At 30.2% G+C, this 20,372-nt stretch overlaps 2 protein-coding genes across 2 annotated transcripts; one reads left to right on the forward strand and one right to left on the reverse strand.

The window, feature by feature from the left end:
* Positions 1–12,369: 12,369 nt before the first annotated feature.
* On the forward strand, positions 12,370–14,185 carry LOC125875762 (histidine-containing phosphotransfer protein 1-like). The gene is made up of 6 exons (XM_049556798.1): positions 12,370–12,515; positions 12,921–13,051; positions 13,289–13,357; positions 13,499–13,570; positions 13,727–13,799; positions 13,913–14,185. Exons 1-6 carry the CDS (start codon positions 12,462–12,464, stop codon positions 13,958–13,960), a joined length of 447 nt encoding a protein of 148 aa, XP_049412755.1. The 5' UTR covers positions 12,370–12,461; the 3' UTR covers positions 13,961–14,185.
* A 3,517-nt stretch (positions 14,186–17,702) lies between these two features.
* LOC125841858 (gibberellin receptor GID1C-like) lies at positions 17,703–20,125 on the reverse strand. The gene is made up of 2 exons (XM_049521045.1): positions 19,787–20,125; positions 17,703–19,171 (listed from the first exon to the last, which is right to left on the reverse strand). Exons 1-2 carry the CDS (start codon positions 19,835–19,837, stop codon positions 18,176–18,178), a joined length of 1,047 nt encoding a protein of 348 aa, XP_049377002.1. The 5' UTR covers positions 19,838–20,125; the 3' UTR covers positions 17,703–18,175.
* Positions 20,126–20,372: the final 247 nt, after the last annotated feature.

A 20,372-nucleotide genomic window follows, 5' to 3' on the forward strand; every position in this document is an offset into this window, starting at 1 on the left:
TATTTTAATTTTTACATTTAATATTTAAGTGTTATGAATATGAAAAGGTAAAGAATATGAGAATCATAAATACTATTATGAGTAAAAATTAAATAAATGAGTTATGAAGGTAAAAATATTAAAACAAATGTGGTTGAAAAGGACAAATAAAAAAGACATAACTATAGGACTTCAAATGATATTAATTGTTATATTATGTGGGCTTACGAAAAGAGATAAGACGCTGGCAAATCTCTAATTAAATGGATCAAATAATTTTTAATTTTTATTACTTAATTGGTATATGAAGAGTCTTTGTTATAAATATTTTTTTATTAATGAAATATTTATTTGGAACAAACTAAATACTTTACTTTTATAATAAAATAATTATTTAAATTTGGGAAAAATATCAAAAAAGGAAAAAAAAGATAAATACAAATCAAGATCATAGAAATATGTCACATCACTTTGTATGTATTTCTTCTTTTATATATTCATTAAGAAACACAATAAGTTATCATAAGTTTATACATTTAAACTTGGGGGTTATGAGGAGTTATAGAGATTATGGAAATACAAGTTATGAAGATAAAAAGATAGAGTATAAATTATGAGATTGAATATATATATATATATATATATATATATATATATATATATANATTGGTATGTGAAGAGTCTTTGTTATAAATATTTTTTTATTAATAAAATATTTATTTGAAACAAATTAAATACTTTACTTTTATAATAAAATAATTATTTAAATTTGGAAAAAATGCCAAAAAAGGGAAAAAAGATAAATACAAATCAAGATCATAGAAATGTATCACATCACATCACATTGTCTGTATTTCTTCTTTTATATATTCATTAAGAAACACAATAAGTTATCATAAGTTTATACATTTAAATTTGGGGGTTATGAGGAGTTATAGAAATTATGGAAATATAAGTTATGAAGATAAAAAGATAGAGTATAAATTATGAGATATTTCTTAGTTTAAGAAAGGAAATTAATTTTAAGAAATGACAAGGTCAAAGTTATAATTAAGTTTGCAGGATCACTTTCNCTTAGTTTAAGAAAGGAAATTAATGAAATTAATTTTAAGAAATGACAAGGTTAAAGTTGTAATTAAGTTTGCAGGACTAGTTCTCCATTTATTTATTTAATAGGAGAAAATGAAAAGGTAACAAAAGACATTTAAAATATGATAAACAATAAATTACAATAAAAAAAAATTTGGGTTGATTAATTCAGAATCGTTGCCTGAATTTTAATCTGTACCAAAGATTTATGAGGAATCAAGATTGATCATAAAGATCATCATTTATTTCTTCTACATAGTCTAAATTTACCGTAGGAAGCATTTTATTGATTTATTATTAAGTCAATTATGTAGAGAAATGTCAAAAAAAAAAAGAATTTTTTTTAAAAAAAATCGCATTTCACCATGCTTTCTCTTGTTCCTTTTTAGTGAAATAACACAATTTTTTGTATATTTTTTACTTTTTATGAAAATTTTAAAATATTAAACAACAACAATAATAAAAGCAAAGTTAATTCAGTAAAATTGGTTAATTAAGCTTTTTACTATGTTGGTTAATTAGTAGAGTTTCATATTACTCTTTTATGGTGAATAAAAAGTAATCATGTTTTTTTATCAAAAAAAATTTGTTCAAGATGAAGAAACAAAATAAAAGAGGGTAGAATAATATTAATTGAAATTAAAACAATACAATAATGAATCTTCAAATTAAAATGTTTGAAAATCATTCAAACTTTTATACTACTACGGCAATCTCTTCATGAATCTTTCAAGATAATCAAGTTTCAATCTTCATTTTGTTGAACTTGAACAACATCTCTTTGCGTATGTAATGAATCTTTGAAGAATATATCTATGATCTTAAGAAATCAAAGTAAATGTCATGTTATGATATTATCTTTTATATGTCTTCTTATTTGATTATTAAATACATGATTGATGAATAAAAAGACGAAAAAAACAAAATTTAAAAGAAGAAAAAAACCTATATTAATAAAAACAAAGAATGTAAAAATCAAAATGAACATTCAATATTTTCATAGATGATTGGTATTTATAGATTGGTAATCCATAAAAATAGTTATAAGGGAGTTGTAAAGACATGTTATTTAAGTAAAAAATGTGAAAGGATGGAGATTTTAGTGTAACTCATTACATATAATTACAATAATAAATATGATTGAATTTTTTAATTAATAAACAAATTATTTAATGAAAAAAATGAAGAAAAAAGATACATAGGAATGGAGGCCATAGAAAGGTGCAACATCGCCTTGTCTTGATTCTCCTTAATATGTATATATACAGAGAGAGAGAGATATAGATTGAACAAATATTATTGAACATCTAAAAATAATATAATGGACAAATAAAGATGAACGATGAAGATGAGTTTTAAGAGAAAATTGGCATCAAATTTGGCAATGACCTTTCAAATGATTTACAAGGAAACCCATACTCGTACTGTTTTACAGGCGATTAATGGGCCGACATCTCTCATTCCAGATCTCCTGCCCTAAACTACCTTCAGAACTTTACATAACTAAAAAAACAAAATTGAAAAATAATATATATATATTAAAAATAGTCATAAATTCTGCTATTTATGCAAAAACTAGCACAAAAAGAACAAAACTATTTTGGGTCAGTGGAGTGCAAATTCTACATAATACCCTCAAGGGAAAAACAAAATAAAATAGAGCTATTTATAAGACTTGAAATTGGAAGATTTATTTAATTTGAAACGCTAAGTAGGCTAGTTTAGATTCATTTCGTATAACTAAGATATATTGAAAAGGAAACACTCACTAGGAGTTTATTTCTTCTAAACTCAAATTCAAAATCTATTTAAAGAAGAAAAGGGGAAAAACAAGTTTGACAAAAAGACAAATCAAATCATGACATGTAGTTGAATCGGAATCAGCGAGACAGTGGTCATGCTTACTCCAACTCAGGAAAAAATTGGGGGTCGCATCGAGGCTCCTGGTAGCCCACGCTACTCCTCCTCAGAGACGAACTGTCTTACAATTGTATTATCCTTATAAAGACCCTCAGACAGATCAACAATCAATTTGAAGCTCAGCGCTTGCATGTACTAGATCAACCTCGAGCCCAACATCAGAGCCCAAACAAGTGCTACTAAATAGCCTTTTCATAACTAGTATAGACTCATTTCACACTTGGGCGAAGGACGGTTTTTTTTGGCCTAAAACCAATCGAGCCCTTTCAGCGCACATAAGATCATGCATCCAAAAAAATCAAAATCTCTCACTTTGGTGAAAAGGCTCTTGACCTTAATCTTATTTCTTGTGTTTTATTTTCTCAATAATATTCTTGTATTCAATTTTTAACCCTTGATATAACAATCTCAACCTACTTATCTTTAACCCTTTTTTTTTGTTGACAAATATACTGTTAAATCGAAAATATAAACACACATCTTTTGACATGACACATGAATTACAAGTCTCTCAAGTAGTCCAATTCTATCATTTCACAAGAACAATTAAGCACAGTGGGGGGCCTAATGAATGCATGCTTAAGACATGTCCACTCTCAATGCTGCTTAATTAGTACGACCGACATATGCCACATATAGCCCATATTTTTGGTCTCGCGTGCCAATTCAACAGTAACAAGTGGTCGTCTCGTCTTGAATTTTTGACTTTGCTTACTTTATGGGTAAAATGTCAAGTTTAATGAGATTTTAGTTTTGCTTATACGGTATGCGGGAGTAAAAAGTTCAAAACCATCCATTTTTTAATCGTTTCTGATTGAAAAAATATTAAAGCATGTTTATCTTAAAAGAAAAGATAATTCAGAATAATAAGATTAGAATCGATTAATAATTAGCTTGAGACTAATAAAGAAAACTCTATTTACACGCACTACAATCTCACTATTGATCTTGAGCTGCTCAATGTAATTGCTACTTTTTGATTGAATTTGTAAGAACTCCATATTTGTGATTGAATAAAAGCTTTGGATACCTAGCTACATCATCCCAAAATGTGCAGCCTCGACAACACTAGCTAGCTAGCATATTAGGGTAAGTATTGAGATCAAATTGGCAAGTGCCATAACCAAGTGGTCCCTTGATTTAATATCCCACTAGAAATAAAATTTGTCACATTTTTCAACCTTAAGGGTCATTTGGTGTCAAGAATAACATCAAATAGTCTTGAGATTAAATTATAGTGTCATTTAATTTATTGTTTGATATTAATAATAAGTACAGGTATATATATATTGCATGTCTTCGAAGAAATAGGTCAAATCGTACATGATATGATGTTGTCCTGCTCCTGCGTGTCTACTTAATTTGTGCTACCTCCAACTGACAATTATTCAGCTCCATCTATCTATCTGTATCCTGATTTTCTAAGGTGAATTTAGTAGTTTTCGTAAAAGATAAATTACTATTATATATATATATATATATATATATATATATATATGTTGAGATCGAATATTCTCTTTTCATTATGTACCATATATATTTGATTATTTTAGATGTGGATTTCTCTTGTTCACATTTCCAACATTTTTAGATAACTTGTAGTAATAATTAATTAATGGTGATATAATAAAATTTTATGTGTGAACAGGAATTAGTACACCAATTCCAATTTTTGGGAATTATATATGAGATATGGTTATATATATCGTTGGCATAACAAATTTTATACATTGTTAGGTTATTTTTATTTATTTGTAGCGGATAACATATTTTATTTTCAAGAGTATAAATATTACATTTTAAATTGATGTTTTTTTATATTAACAATATATACCACTTAAACTCATTAAATATACATACTTATAAGGTAAATTTTGAAAGACCTTCCTTCAAGTTTTAATTCATAACGTTATTTTTTCCCTATAATTTGCAATAATTATATTTACATCGGAGGGTACTAATTAATCAAAACCAAGTTAGCTCATTAAAATCCAAAGAACAAGTTAAAAGAGAAATTTGGTGGAAGGAAAAAGGCAGTTTGCAGGACGGTGGGGGTGGGGGGTGAAAAATGTCTTCATGTACTATGCTATACAGCTTTCATAAATGATCTTGACACCAATGCAAGTGCTCCCAATTATAGAGGTTTCGTATAGTTCTATTATTAATTATTATTATTCACTAACAGTATGGGCACAGTTTGGATCCGAGAAGAATGTACACAGATTTTATTTGTATTTTATAAGTAAAGTAAAGAGGTTGCTTTCAATAAATTCTCGATTGAAGATAAAAATAAATTTTAAAAAAAGTAATAAAAGTATAAGAGATAAAAAGTAATACACAAAACAACATATAATAACAAAATAGTACTACAATCAAATAATACTATCATCAAACTACATAAACAATACTCTATATATTAACAAAATTAAAGAATAAGAAACTACAAGCATGGTGCTATATTATTAGTGCAAACAAATAATTTTTAGACAATAAAGTCATTTAAGTTGGAACAATTGAAGAAATTAATAGAAAATGACAATTTTAAGAAATTAATAGAAAATGAATTAACTTTTACCAAAATTTCCAATTCTAAGCTATTTTTTGAAATTTCATCAAGATATCTATTTGGGTGTGTTTTGTTTAATATTAAATAATTTTTGAAATGATTTTAACTTTCCCAATTAGCGATTTATATGCTAAAAATGAAAGTAAAATGAGAGTACATGAAAAGTCTAATTAATAACTATTACTAATTTACTAATAGTTATTTATGAATTTCAATGATAAATGTCTTTATTTGAGGTAGCTATTGAAGAAAATTATCTTTAAAAATTTTAATATTACTTGATTAACAAGATTTTAAAATAAATTGATGCTAGGAATCAATTAGAATAGAGTGTTCTTTAGTTTCATTTAATATGTGGGAGGACACATGAAACAACTTTAAATATTTCAAGAAAAGACAAAAAAAATCATCGACATAAATTCTATTGTCATTAGATTTGTAGTTTATTTTTATTTTTGTGAGAATTTATTATTATTATTATAGTACGTAAAGTGCATAACTTTTTTTTTATTTGTAATATAAAAGGATAAAAAATATTTTTATTTCTTGGAGATGAGGAAATATTTTTAAGTTAATTAAAATAACAAATAGCAATGTGGGTGGTTAGTTTTTTCAGAAGATTGAAAAAGAAAAAAAGTAATTCAGTACTTATTTGAAAATCTTAGCTTGAAATTAATGAGTAGTTTACGAAATCAATTTTTTTTAAAAATATATACAAATTCATCAGTAAATTTTGAATATTATTGGATATAACATAGAATCTAATGATCATTTTAGATAGAGAAAATATTTTTAAATTTTAATTGCATATAACATTAAGGTAATATGATAATATAAATAGTAATAATAATAATGTATTATTATAACTTTCTTAAAAAAACAAATTACCATAATAAATTTTATATATATTATTCTTAATTTAAAAATATCCGTGCAACGCGCGAACACGTATACTAATTTAATTTAATAACAAGTAAATAATCTTACAACATGTGATAATCTAAGCTTTTGAATTTAGATTCAATATATTTATAAAATGTTGAAGAGCCAGAAAGAATATAGTGTCCCAAGCATGTGTACTTGTGTACGCGACACCTGTCCCCTTTCCCCTTGTATCATGCTGAAGAAAAATCAACATTTATGACACAAGTTTTGTTTTTATTGTTCTCAAATAAATGTGTACAAAGAAATATCCACGTCACAATAGCATAAAATCCAAAAAAGGAATCGAATAACAAATAATGATTCTCTTTGAAGAAAATCCATGTCATTTCTCCATTTGAAACACCAAATTTTTGGCTATTTAATGGTATAGAAAATCTTTTTTCTAAAAAAATAATTGAGTTATGGAAAATGTAAATTAATTTTTAATTACTTCCTCTGCTCAAGGGCAAATTAACTTTTCAAATTTTAGTGAATGAGACATTTTATGCACTTATTTTTAAAATCAACTTAATATTCATCTTTGTCTATTATGCATAAGTTTTATGTCATTTTTACGAAAAATCTTCATTTTTTATAAAAAGAAAGGTTTTCTAAAAAAATTGTTTTCTTCTATTAAATGATAAACGGGTAAATATAGAAATCTCAATTCTCTTTTTTTTCCTCCTTTCTTGAGCCATGCATTCATGTTTTAGAAATTATAAATATGTTTTTTTACTGTTGAGTTTGTTTCTTTTGCTAGACTTGGGATTAAAATATGTATAAATATGAAAAATGTCAGGAGTGTTTACTATGTTAGAAAGAGAGGCAATTATTTTAACTTATTATTGTTATTGTCGTGAGGCAACAACCATATACTTAATACTTATATGGGACCAATAATTATCCCCTTCGAAGATAATTTAAAACCAATAAGTTAATCCACAATGATCCAACCAACCAAATATCAACAACATAACAAAACAAACAGACCAGAAACATATGCCCTTTTAATCCTTATACTGTTGTTGAATAAATATTCACTCCGTCCACTTTTACTTTATCTACTATTTTAAAAATAACTATTTAATTTAAATAATAATTAAATTATCATTTACTTTTTAATTTATCTTTATTATTTACTATAATCATTCCGAAAAATATGAATGTATTACTCCCTATCTTTATATATTTTAGTTATCCACTATATTAAAAATAAAAATTTATTTTTTACTTATTCAGTAAAAGATTAAGTGATAATTTAATTTATCGCTTAGTTTCTAATTTATTATTTTTAACTATACTAGTTTCTTAATATATTTTCTAAGACATTAAATTTATTATATTAAAAAATGCTATAGTTCAATTGTCATTTCATTTATCTCCCCTCAAGGAGTGTGCTAGATAAATATTGAACAAGTAAAATTGAGCAAAGGAAATATATTCAAAGGTTGATATAGTTATATTGTCACTTTAATTAACTATTTCTACAAAACATATTAAGTCAATATTGAATAAATAAAAATGAACGAGGAGTCGTAATAAATAATACTAGTAGTATTAATTAAAAAGGAACAAAAAAAGAAGAGTAGGTAAGGGATATTTCATTTGGATTTAGATAAGATCGTTGTTTAACTTTACCTAGAAACAAGTTGATCCCAAGATAAGATGGTTTCATTTGGCCCTTTCACTTTCACATGTCAAACGACACATTTGTTGTCACAGTACGCTATTTCACGCTACTTAACGAATATAGTTAAATAAATAATTACTTTGTATAAAAAATGAACATAATATAGTTTCAATTCACGCCGATTAGGATGTTTTTATTCTTAATCATAAATTTTTTTATTCGAATCTTAGTACAAAGTTTTTCTATTAATCAGATCAGTAAGAATTAAATCCCCTTATGAGGAGCATTGGTAATATGAGATAGTAGTTGAAAATGAAGAGAGAATCTACCAACTAAATCTTGGAGATATTGATGTAACATGGGTGGCCAGCTTCAGCTCTCTGTCCCCAACCCTTTTTAATGTTCGCTACATACTGACCTGCCCATACTATACCATGCCAACCTTTCCATCTTAACAACTAAACATATTCCAATTTGCCTGCAACATTGGATTCTGCTACACTTTCAAATGTAAATGGGAAAAAGTACAAATATACTCTCGAACTATCGTAAATGGTATGCAGATACCCTCCGTCATACTTTTGAGACATTGGTGCTCCTTCCGTCCAAAAACTAGAGCATATATGCCCTTCACTCTAACGGAAGACAAAATAGGGACACGTGGCGCAATCTTATCCGTCGATAAATGTCGGATTGGTGGATAAGATTATGACACATGTATATCCGTTGGTTTAAAGGGTATATATGCTCTAGTTTTTGGACGGCAGGGGTATCAATGTCCCAAAAGTATGACGGACGATATTTACATATCATTTATGATAATTCAGGGGTATATTTGTCCTTTTTCCCTATGTAATAATACTCCGTTTCAATTTATGTGACTTACTATTCTTTTTATTTAGTCCCAAAAAAAATGAAACATTTCTATATTAAGTAACAATTTAACTATAAAATGTCTATTTTATTCTTAATGACATGATTCATTTACAGCTACACAAATTTCTATTATTCATTTTGGATCACAAGTTTTAAAAGTCATCATTTATTTCTTACACTCCGTACCGAGTTAAACTATGTAATATTTCCTTTAAGAAAAAAATAAATGAAATTTCAAAAATTTATTTGTGGATAGTTAACTATTATATGTTTTACAAGTTGTTAAGATTCATTCATTAAAAGAAAGTTCTGAATAGGATCGATTCCAAAAAGTTACAAATGCAGGATCATATCTATTTTACCACAATTTTGGATGGTATATATAAGACGTTCTCAATTGCCTCAAATCGAGCAATACTAAATATCATAAAACAGAGTATACGTATAGTAGTCGGAAGTTGGAACAATGACCAATTCATGTATGAATATACTTCTCTAAGAGACATTTTTACAAATTAGGTAAATGTTTTGAAATAGCAAATACATCGAAGTTGTTTGGTAGTTGATTAGAGTTATGAAGGAATTAATAACAAAAATTGTATTAGTTATGCATGATTTAATCTATCAACAACTTAGTTTCTAACTAGCTAGCAAACACGCCCTCTATAAAATACTTAAAATTAAAGTAGAAAACGATCTGATTCCGTCGTTAGGGAAAAGCCAATGGAAAAAGAATTAGGGTCAGAAAACTTTTTGGTAGTAACTTGGAATTTCCTAATCTAGTCCAGATTTGGACGAAATCGGAGTCAGTAAGGCCTAGGGAAATCTGGTAACGAATGAGAGATCTAATTGTGATTTGGACCACATGAGTAGATAGCTAAGACATTAAGGAACCCGTACGACTTTACGGAATCGAATTTGGGCGAGTAGAACTCCCGAAAATGATCTTAGCGTGAACGGGTAACATTCTATCTCCGTGCATCCAGCTGTAGCGGGATCCCGCCGTAGTGGGACAATCGCGACTTAAATAGGGTAAAACCCACCAAAAACGTTATTTTCTGTAAAAGTTCGTTCTTAAGAGCTAAGAAACGACCCAGGGTTATTTTTTGAAGGTTTTCCACCTCTTTTAGCACTAAAGGTAAGGATTTTACTCCCCCAATCCATTTTTCGATCCGTAGAACCTATTTTCTTGGGTTATTATCAATGGGGGAGGGTTTTGATCTAGAATTCATGGTGGAAACAACCCTAATTGAGATCATGGGTTGATCTAGGGTTGATAAAATTGTTAGTAATCAGGGTAATTAGTGTTCGTTTATTGATTCCCGTATTATAATTGTTGTTTGTAGACCAAGAACAAGTGAAACGAATTTGAAAAGGGAAGAATCGAGTTTCTTAGGGGATTCAAGCTTTGTTCGAGGTAGGTGATGATTGTAATTTAATGTTGGTGTGATATATGTTTGTAATTGCTCATTATAATACATGTATGTATGCGAATGTTGCATTATTGATCACCCTAATCGTAATGAGGATAATTGAATAATGTACGCTATGAATCGCCTCTTGTTGTATGATTGTGAGAATATACATTGATTGTGATTTGGGTTTGTTGAATGGATCGGGTGTTACGTTCTGACACACTAACTTGGATTGGTTGCCACGTTCCGACATAAATATGGGATCGGTTGCCACGTTCCGGTATGCTAACTGTTTGGGTTTAGGTTCCATGAGAGGACTATTGAATTGGGTTCCGTGAGAGGACCATTCAATTGTGTTGTGTATCTACTTGTGATGATTTCGTTCATAGTTCATATCTAATGATGATTGATATTGGAAGATGATATGTTGCTCTAAATTGATATAACTGTGATATGTGAGAATCGTGAAACTGCTCGTTGTTCGTAACAGTTGACTAATATTGTATATGTACAGTATATGCCTATTTTATAATGATTGTGGTTACTTGCATGTGTTTCACTTATTAGGATAGCCACGTGATCCTACCAGTACACTGTGGTTATGTACTGATACTGCATTTGCTTGTTCTTTGTTGAGTACAAGACATTTTCAAGCGGCTATTGATAGACCTCAGATAGGTGACTATTGAGCATGACCGGATTCATGGGTGAGTCAGTTCTTTCAGGCTGTCATGAATCTTTCTTGTTTAAGTCCACTCTCTTCAGACTTAGACTATTTGTTAAAGGTGTTTGTTTAGTTTCGGGGGTGTATCCTTTGTTCCTAGACTTGTCGTTAGTAGAGTTTTGGTACAATGACTTTCAGGTTCTAGGGGTTGTTCTTCCGCATTAGTTGGTTAGTTGTTTGTGAAAACGTTGGAATTTATGGGGACTCCATTTTTATAGTCATTTAAACCTATTTCTGTATCTTTAAATGCATAGTTTTTGGTTAAGTTGTTTAGTCTGGATTGTAGTAATGGTTCTTTCATTGGAGGGTTAGTGTGGGTGTCAATCACGACAGTATAATTCGTGACAATTTAACTTAGATTAATAATGATGTTATCTGACTATGTTTCACGTGATATACTCTCAAACTTTTTAAATTCAACTTCAAATAAGTTAAAGCTGAAATATGAGATTGAATTAGTACAAAACAAAAAGCAACTAAGAAAATTAAAAAATAAACAAATAAATAGGGTATGGCAAAAATTATTTTGGATTTTGTGACGGGCTTTACTATTTTATGAAATAGATAACTGCAAAAAACAACAAGAAGGTGAGACATTTAGGATGCACAAGGAACAAAAACATAATTGCAGAAAGTGAGGAGGTGAAAAAAATTATTACTCCCTCCGTTTCATAAAGAATGACCTCCTTTTTTTTTAGTCAATTTAAAAAAGAATGACCTCTTTCCTTTTTTGGTAACATTTTACTTTTTGCTTTCCACGTGGCATGTTTAAGACCACAAGATTAAGGGCAATTTTATACATTTGACATAACTTTAATTTAGGACCACAAAATTTAAAAATCTTTTTTATTTACTTAAATTCCGTACTAAGTCAAACCAGGTCATTCTTTGTGAAACGAAAGGAGTATTAAAATAAAGTGTGTGGCAATATAAATACAGTGAATCAATGTGCAAAGTTCATTGAATATTAGTCTTCTCTGTTGTAGAAAAGGGTGCCCCTGCTGTAGCTTTTCCAAGAAAAAAAAAATAGTAGGAAAAAAATCACTCCATGCACACGTAATATATATACTCCCTCAGTCCCTAATTACTTGTCTATTTTTTTTTTATAGTTATTTCTAATTACTTATTTATTTTGACAAATCAAGAAAAGATAAATTATTTTTATAAGGGTAAAATAGTAAATTCACTATATCATTAATTATTTTCTTAATAAATGTGTCAATTCAAAAATGGACAAGTAATTAGGGACAGAGGGAGTACTATATATATAACTTCAATTTTCATTAATAGCATAGCAAGCTGTAAATTAGTGAAAGTCATTGTGGATATAGCAAAATCATGGAACAAATCCAAAGAAAACTAGCTGAGTACACTGCTTCCTTGTACAATGAGGTAAAATCTTAACCTCTAAATTTGTATTTTAAGAAAACATATTTTTTTTTACCATAAGTTTGAGTCTTGGAACAACTCAAAGCACTGGAAAAAAATGGTGAATTACATGGGGATTTTTTTTGAGTATTAGTATGAAAATTTGCAAGAAAATAAGTTTTTTACAAATTTTTATACTAATTCCTAGGAAAATTTCCATGTATTTCACACTTTTTCTATAGTGAAGTTATTTCTGTTTGACCTATAGATCACGAATTTGAACAGTGTAATTGATCGTTTACATTACACCCCTAAATTCCTTTCCTTCTCAGTATCCTAGCTGACTGTGCGAAATGCTTTGTGCATCGGATTTTTCTTTTATTATGATATGTTAATTTTTTTGATTAATTTTCTTTTTGGGGTGCGAAGCAAATTCTGGATGAACAGTTTATACAACTGCAGCAATTGCAAGATGAGAGCAATCCAGATTTTGTGGTTGAAGTTGTGTCCCTTTTCTTTGAAGATTCTGAAAGGCTTCTTAATGAACTTGCAAAAGCTCTGTGAGTAATTCATAATCCCTTAATTAATTTGTTTAATTTCCCTGTTTTACATTCAAATCTGGAAGAGAGGTAGGTAGAAAAACATAATTATGAACTTATTATCTCTGTTTCATCATGAATTGACAAGTTTTACGTTGTTTGTCAACCTACTGCAACCTTTGATTCCGCCATTATTTGTATTGAGACCGACAGTGTAAGCAAGCTCACCGAATTTTCAATTTTGGTTTGTAAAAATAGCAATCAGACTAACGTTGACTTCAAGAAACTGGATGCTCATGTTCATCAGCTGAAAGGTAGCAGCTCTAGGTAAATATTTCCAACATATTTTTTTATTTTTATGATTATTAATCCTATTTTTATTTACACTATCTGTAATTATCTTTGAGATATTTATTACTATTAATTAGTCGAGTGTACATAATTTAATCTCTTATTTTTAATTTACAGCATTGGTGCACAAAGAGTTCAAAGAGTGTGCATTTCCTTCCGTAATTATTGTGATGACCGCAATGTTGAAGGGTAAGTTTTAACTTTTTTGTTTGGTGGATTCGTTTGAACTTTTTAAGATCTATCGAAAAATTTGCGTACCATTCCACTCTGCAGTCTTTATTTATGAAATTGCACTAGATATGTTGTTATTGAAATTAATAAACGTGAAATATCATTTAAATGCAGGTGCTTAAAATGTTTGCAACAAGTAAAAATTGAGTACACCCTTGTCAAGAACAAGCTTGAAACTTTATTTAAGGTGATTTTCATTTTTCAACTATATATGATTAATTAATTGTATAATAATTTACCTTAGTGATCGAGAAAGATGTGTTTTGGACTCATTTTTGCTATTAAATGATTTATTTGTAGCTGGAGAAACAATTCGTGGATGCTGGTGGATCATTTCCAGTGGTGTGAATATTGATTGATGAGATATATGGAATATGAATTACGTGGAATTTAATTATGTTTAATTAATTGCAAGTTTAATTAGAAAGTGTTCATGATATATTTCGAGCTTCACTTCTTTGGCTCCATTAATGTAGTTTATGTGTAGCTATCTTCTTCAATTTTATTAGAAATATTGTAAATAAGTTCATCTCTACTTAATAAAGCTTGATTATATGCATGATCAAGGTACTTACAAAATAAGGTGATGTCAAATTGAAACAAATATGATAGTCTTTCATATTAATCCATCAAGAAACAAACCTTTAATAATATTATATTCTTTTCACACCTCCTAAACAAAAATAAATTAATTAAAAACAAAACCCGAAATTTTTAATTTTGTGCACCATATCCTTAACCAAGTTCCAAGAATAATTATGTTACTCTCCCTTCCTATTTAAATACTTCTTTAGCTTTTTTTCATGTTCATTAATAAAATAAAATAATAAGATATGGCATATGTACTTGGTAATCTTGTTTATGAAAGAGAGACTATTTGTTCTTCTTTAAATATTGTATATATATCTTTGGTGTTAAGCGTATAATTATCAATTTATTCTTAAATTCTTGAAGTGGCGATTATTTAAAAGATAAATTTCTTGAGCTAAAACTACCGTTAAAATGCGATGAGGAACGGATAGTAGTAATGCTCCATCAAGGTACAAGTTAGATATGATATATATATATATATATTCTCGATTTGATGCACCGTCCGTTGCTCCTTGGCATTACTATAAAATTTAATTCTTCTACTTTATGATTATGTTGTCTTTTTCTCAGGACCACATGTACTCATTGAAGCCCTATTTCATTTTCTTTATCTTTGAATTTTGCTTCTCCAAATTATTTAATTAAAGTTGATATAATTTTCTCTTTATTTATTTATTTATGGGTTCATTGAACATATGTGGTTTCGAATTTGAAGGTCAACTAGGTTATGATTTGGCTATTGATATTTTCTTACTCTACTAGGTGTGTGTGCAAAGTACAGCCAAACAATATATTTTCTAATGTTAATTGCATGTGATCCATTACCTATTCTATATTATAATTTTCTCCAAGAACGATAACAACAATAATAATAACAAAACAATGATGACTTTGTTGGCCTTTTTCTATTTTGATGTGTGATGACTTTGATGTGAGTGAGATTATCTTATTTATTTATTTATTTATTGATTTATACATATGAGTGTGAATATTGATGGAACCTTTTGTCATTTTCATCATACATGCATGTATGCTGATATAGCATGTGATATATAAGTATATATATCTCAACGTATTTTGTATTATGAGAATTTATTATAAATTGATTGATTTTTCGTTAATTATTAGTACTAGATATATATACACAATTTTCTCCTTTATACATGCGTTTTGAATTGGGCCTAGATCTATTTAGGATCATGTAGCAGAGTAAACTTGGGCCTCAGCCTCACAGCCCAATACTCCACATTCCAGAAAAAGGGTAAATATGTCCTGGGGTAGCTATTATACGGGTCTGTAATTGAAAAATAGTCACGACTTTGTAAAGTAATTTCCCACAAGTTCTATTGCGCGCTTTTAAAGAGCTTTTATTTAGCGATTGCTAAGGGCAAGAATTAAACATCAACCAATTTGAAGGGCAAATTGTACCATTCAATCAAATAAACTTGAAACTATATTATTATATATTACTGTCCATGATTCATGAAGTAGCAATTATTGTTATTTATAGTAATAAGCAACAAATCGTTATCAGTATTGTATTCCAACAGGAGTATTGCAAAGTAAAGAATTCTGTTTTTTAATTTCCAATTTCAAACATTTTTATATAGTCCGAATATTATTTATTCCCTTTACTTTTAACACAAAAACACTCGAATTCCTTATCCATGATTAGACACCTTCTCTACTCCATATGACAATGACTTCCATTCTTATAAACTGTAATTTTCAACTTCATTTACATTTACCTAATGAAATGACCCCACAAAAATAGATAAAACAAATACGAGTACTATGTTATATGAAATCGTTTAACTTGACACAAATATTCTAAAAGAAACTATGCATTAAATTGACGCATTGAGTTATGAAACACATTTTTTCTTAACAACCTCTCTAGCCCTACTAAGATAGGAGTAAGACCCGTGTACAGATGTCACGTTCTTTTTTGCTAAAAAATACAGAGGTCACCCACTTTGGTTTCTAAAGAAAAGAAAAAACAAAAGTTCACCTGATTGATTTTGTTGGTTATGAAAATTGGTCCCCTTCAATACATCCAAATAGCAATCACCGCCAACTCCACTCTTTCCTCTAACAAGTCAATATCTATATTCATATTTCCAAAATCTGTGTCTATGACCAGTCAATTCGTTTTGTTTATTTTTGTGTTAAATCTCTCTTAAGTATTATTATTTTTAACAGGTAAATGGTTTTAAAAACAAAACATATTAGCAAAATCTTCTTAATTTACTCAAATTATATAAAAGAAAATAGCACATCTTGAGCCATATTATTTAAACTAAATAATTGGCTGGAAAGGGGAAGGGGGAGCAAAGAAGCAGTTTTGCCAGTGAGTTTTTCACCTGTTTGACACAATAGGACTAGATTCATAAAGGTCACCAAAGACAGACTGCTTATTTTGTCTCTATTCTCAAATCACCACTGTTTCTACACATGTATTTAAGCTGTTTTTTTTTTTTTTTTGGGTACATATAACATTATTAGCATATGAGCCAGCTTACACAAACCTCGACAAATTCACCAAATACTAATTACCGACTTTTTCCACCTTGGGCATATGAAGAAAAAAAAAATCATCTATTCTTGGTCTATGCTGGAATTTGAGGTGACTTTTAATCTCCAGTTGGTTTAAGATTTGAAGGAAAAACATATATTTATAGTTAAAGTTATGTTTGAACATGACAGAATTGAAGTTTTGAGTGAAAAATTCAAATTAAAAAAAAAACTTGAAAGTTCCTTATACCTATTTTTCCAGTTATAATTGAAATAATGGTTCGATTTGATAGACAAACACTTCTTTAAAATCTTTTTGGTTGAGCCAAAATCTATGCCCAAAGTCCCAAACATATAGTCTAGTATGATTTTCACTCATTTTATTGACGAATAGGTCACACCTTCGTGCATGGTACATTCAAATACTATAATTTTTTCAGAACTACACTCAAATATATATATACTATAATAAGTAACACTTTCCAGTTGGCTATAACCAGTTAACCAACAAAAAATCGTCTCATGTATTAGACACTTTTTTTTTTTTTGGTAACTAAGTTGATTTCATTACCAAAGTACACATTTATATCAGTACAAATAGAGAGCATTGCTGGACATCATGCCCCAACAACCTCCTAGCAACAAGACATTAAAACATAAACTAAACCAATCTAACAGCTATCAATAGTATTAGACTGCTATTCTCTAACACCTTCAACAGTGCCACCAATGCAATATAGATAGACCTCATAGGACATCAGTTCATGTGCAAGAGAACAACAAACACTTGAGAACCATTCCACTTATAACAATCGAGGCATGCTAAATTACATATGCTCAATATGTTCCTGAAGACAAGAGACAGTACTTGCAAACATATCTTCTAAATGTAGCAAGTGCTCTAAGGATGTACATATTTTAGGTCAAGGAAGTGACGAATAACATAACAAAGAAAACAAACCAAGGGGTGACAAAAAGACCATGATAACGCGTGGAAGCAAACATAGTTCTATATAATTCTAGATATATTATACAACTTCACAATTTAGGATGTTCATCCGTGAAGCATAATAGTATGATCAGCTATATAACATTAGCAAGGCACCGGTCCCCTGATGGATCAGCACCAGATTTACCCCCTCTACTATGGAGGCTAACATGGGAAAGGTTAGCTGTAAATCAGCATATCTGCTAGACGAAGACAAGATGACTATAACCTTTGGCGCAGCTCTACCAAAATATACAACCAATATCCAGACACTCCTTGTAACTGGAATAAATATAACACAGATCCAACAACCAACCCAGCCACTGGAGCAGAATCCAAGCAATAGCATGACCAATAAGGAAGTAATTGATGATGCTATACAATCTTTCAAACGGTTGATAGGCTAGGAACTAACTTCAACAAAACATCAAACGTCTTCAAGCATCCTACTTTTGACAAGGTTAAATCTACTAAGAGTCAGAACTCACGAAGCTACTTATCTCATCCATGACAGTGTAGAAGTGTTCATTATTTGGCAACAAGTAGAACCCTATTGTTGCCTTCTCCAAATATATCAGGTTAACCACTTGTCCAGCCTTCTTAAGCCCATCAGCATAGGCCAACTGCCAATCCTGAACAAGGTCCAAGCCTGCTACAACAACAAGATTCTTTGGGAACTTAACTCCTTTGAGGTTTATACCATTTGGACCAAATGGATTGCATGCAGGATGGTCCCTGTCTGAATCTTCAGGAAGATAAGCTCTCCAATACCAGTCTCGGTCTTGAAGTGTGACAAAATATTTGCCATCCAATCGCTTCTCTGATTCTGTTCTCTCTTGTCCACCAAACATAGGGTTCAGCAGTATATTTCCCAACACTTCTATGTTGGACTCTACTGCCCTGAAAGCCACATTATGAACTATATTACCACCAGAGCTATCTCCAGCTAAGTATATGTGAACCTTCGAGTCCTTTTTGCTCCGCAGCCATTCCCTTGAGTTAACCCACTCAAGAGCTGTCCATCCATCATCATAAGCACAAGGATAACGATTTTCAGGCGCTCGCCTGTAATTAACTGACACAACAACTGCCTTGCAAATGCCAACAAGGCGGCGACAAAGTGTGTCATAGATAGCACTATTGAAAGAAGAGTGTGCAAAACTTCCACCATGGAAGAAAATTATGACAGGTACAACATCAGCAGTCACAGGCTTTTCAAGTTCAATTATACTCGGTGAAGCTCCATCCTCAAAAGAAGGGCGATAGACACGGCTAAGTAGGCCTATTTCACGATTAATGACAACATCAAAGGAGAAAACTCCGTCAACTGGATTTGCATTGGCTGGGACCTTTCGGTCAAGAAACTCTGCCAAGTGACGATTGAAAGTCCCATCAGGGCGACGGAGAAGATTATAAGACAACTTGAAGTTGGAAATTAGGATCCATGTATTGAGCGGAACCACTCTCTATAAGAAAACAGAGGTAAAAATTCAGAAATTGTACAATCCGAAGTGCTAAAAGCCATGATAAACCTGCACTATGCATAACAATAACCTTAATTTACATAATTACATAATTACATCTAACACACACAGCAGAACTACTGTAAATAACACTAGAACGTGCTGCTATCAGCCAAACTATTATACATATGCCATAATACACAAGACAGTGCAGCATACTAAAAGAGGAATAGCTAAACATGATTCAGACCCATCATACAAAAGGGCAAGTTTTTAAATTTTAGGGGAACAATTAGAGCAACTCCAGACCCACACTACCAAGGTATACATATTCAAAATCTACACAAATAGGCACTCATTTTTCCTGTAAAAACAAGTAAAATTTGTGGGGTACGGGGCACTGATAGACCAAAAATAGAAGCAAAAAAACACATGCTTTCAAAAGTACCAAATTTCAAAATTCAGATTAAAACACAACCCTACCCCTCAAAATCTTCATGACAAAATCACTCCAAACCATAGCCATACGGTAAAACTCAAAATCTTGAAGCCAACCCATGAATCGACAGAAATCAATTTGATGATCAGCGAAAGAAAACACGAAAAAAAGGGGAGTACCTTAGATTCACTCTTGGATTCATTCGCAACAGCTTCATTATTTCTTGCCATAGACAACCGCTTCTCCTTTTTCTTGATTTGGTGGAAAGAAAAAAAAGAAAGTGATTAAACAAAACCAAGAAAGAACAAACAGATTACATTTCCATGAAAAACCCCAACAACAATAAAGCTTTTTTCTTTGACAGTAGTACTTTCATCTCCCTCTCCACAAACTGTTCCTTCAGCTCGTTAATGAACCCCAAAAAACAACAAGAGAAATGGGTAGCTTATTATCAGCAAACAAGAAAATGTAGGGGTGGGTGAAGGATAAGGATTCGCGCGCAAGATAAGCAAGGAGAAAGGGGGAAAACACTAAAGTGAGCAGGGTGGTAGAGGAGATAAACGACAAATTGAGGGGTTAAAGGAGTAATAAAGTTTTGGGTGAGGAAGGTAGGACCCACATACTAATATTTAGCAAATTGCTAGGTTTCGTGTATGAGGACTTAAAGTATGGGGTATTTATGAGATGGCCCCGAAAGTGTTGATTTATTGCCAAAATTGTTGGGAAAAAGACAAAAAGTAGTGAACGGCGTCCTTTGAGGGACAA

The sequence above is a fragment of the Solanum stenotomum genome, chromosome 1 (assembly GCF_019186545.1).
Source record: "Solanum stenotomum isolate F172 chromosome 1, ASM1918654v1, whole genome shotgun sequence".
NCBI lineage: Eukaryota > Viridiplantae > Streptophyta > Magnoliopsida > Solanales > Solanaceae > Solanum > Solanum stenotomum.

Coding starts and splice junctions, on each gene's coding strand:
- LOC125875762 (XM_049556798.1), top strand. CDS start 12,462: ATGGAACAAATCCAAAGAAAACTAGCTGAGTACACTGCTTCCTTGTAC. Junction 13,358..13,498: donor CTGAAAGGTAGCAGCTCTAG/GTAAATATTTCC, acceptor TTTAATTTACAG/CATTGGTGCACAAAGAGTTC. Junction 13,800..13,912: donor AGCTTGAAACTTTATTTAAG/GTGATTTTCATT, acceptor ATTTATTTGTAG/CTGGAGAAACAATTCGTGGA.
- LOC125841858 (XM_049521045.1), bottom strand. CDS start 19,837: ATGGCAAGAAATAATGAAGCTGTTGCGAATGAATCCAAGAGTGAATCT. Junction 19,172..19,786: donor AATCCAAGAGTGAATCTAAG/GTACTCCCCTTT, acceptor GTTTTCTTATAG/AGAGTGGTTCCGCTCAATAC.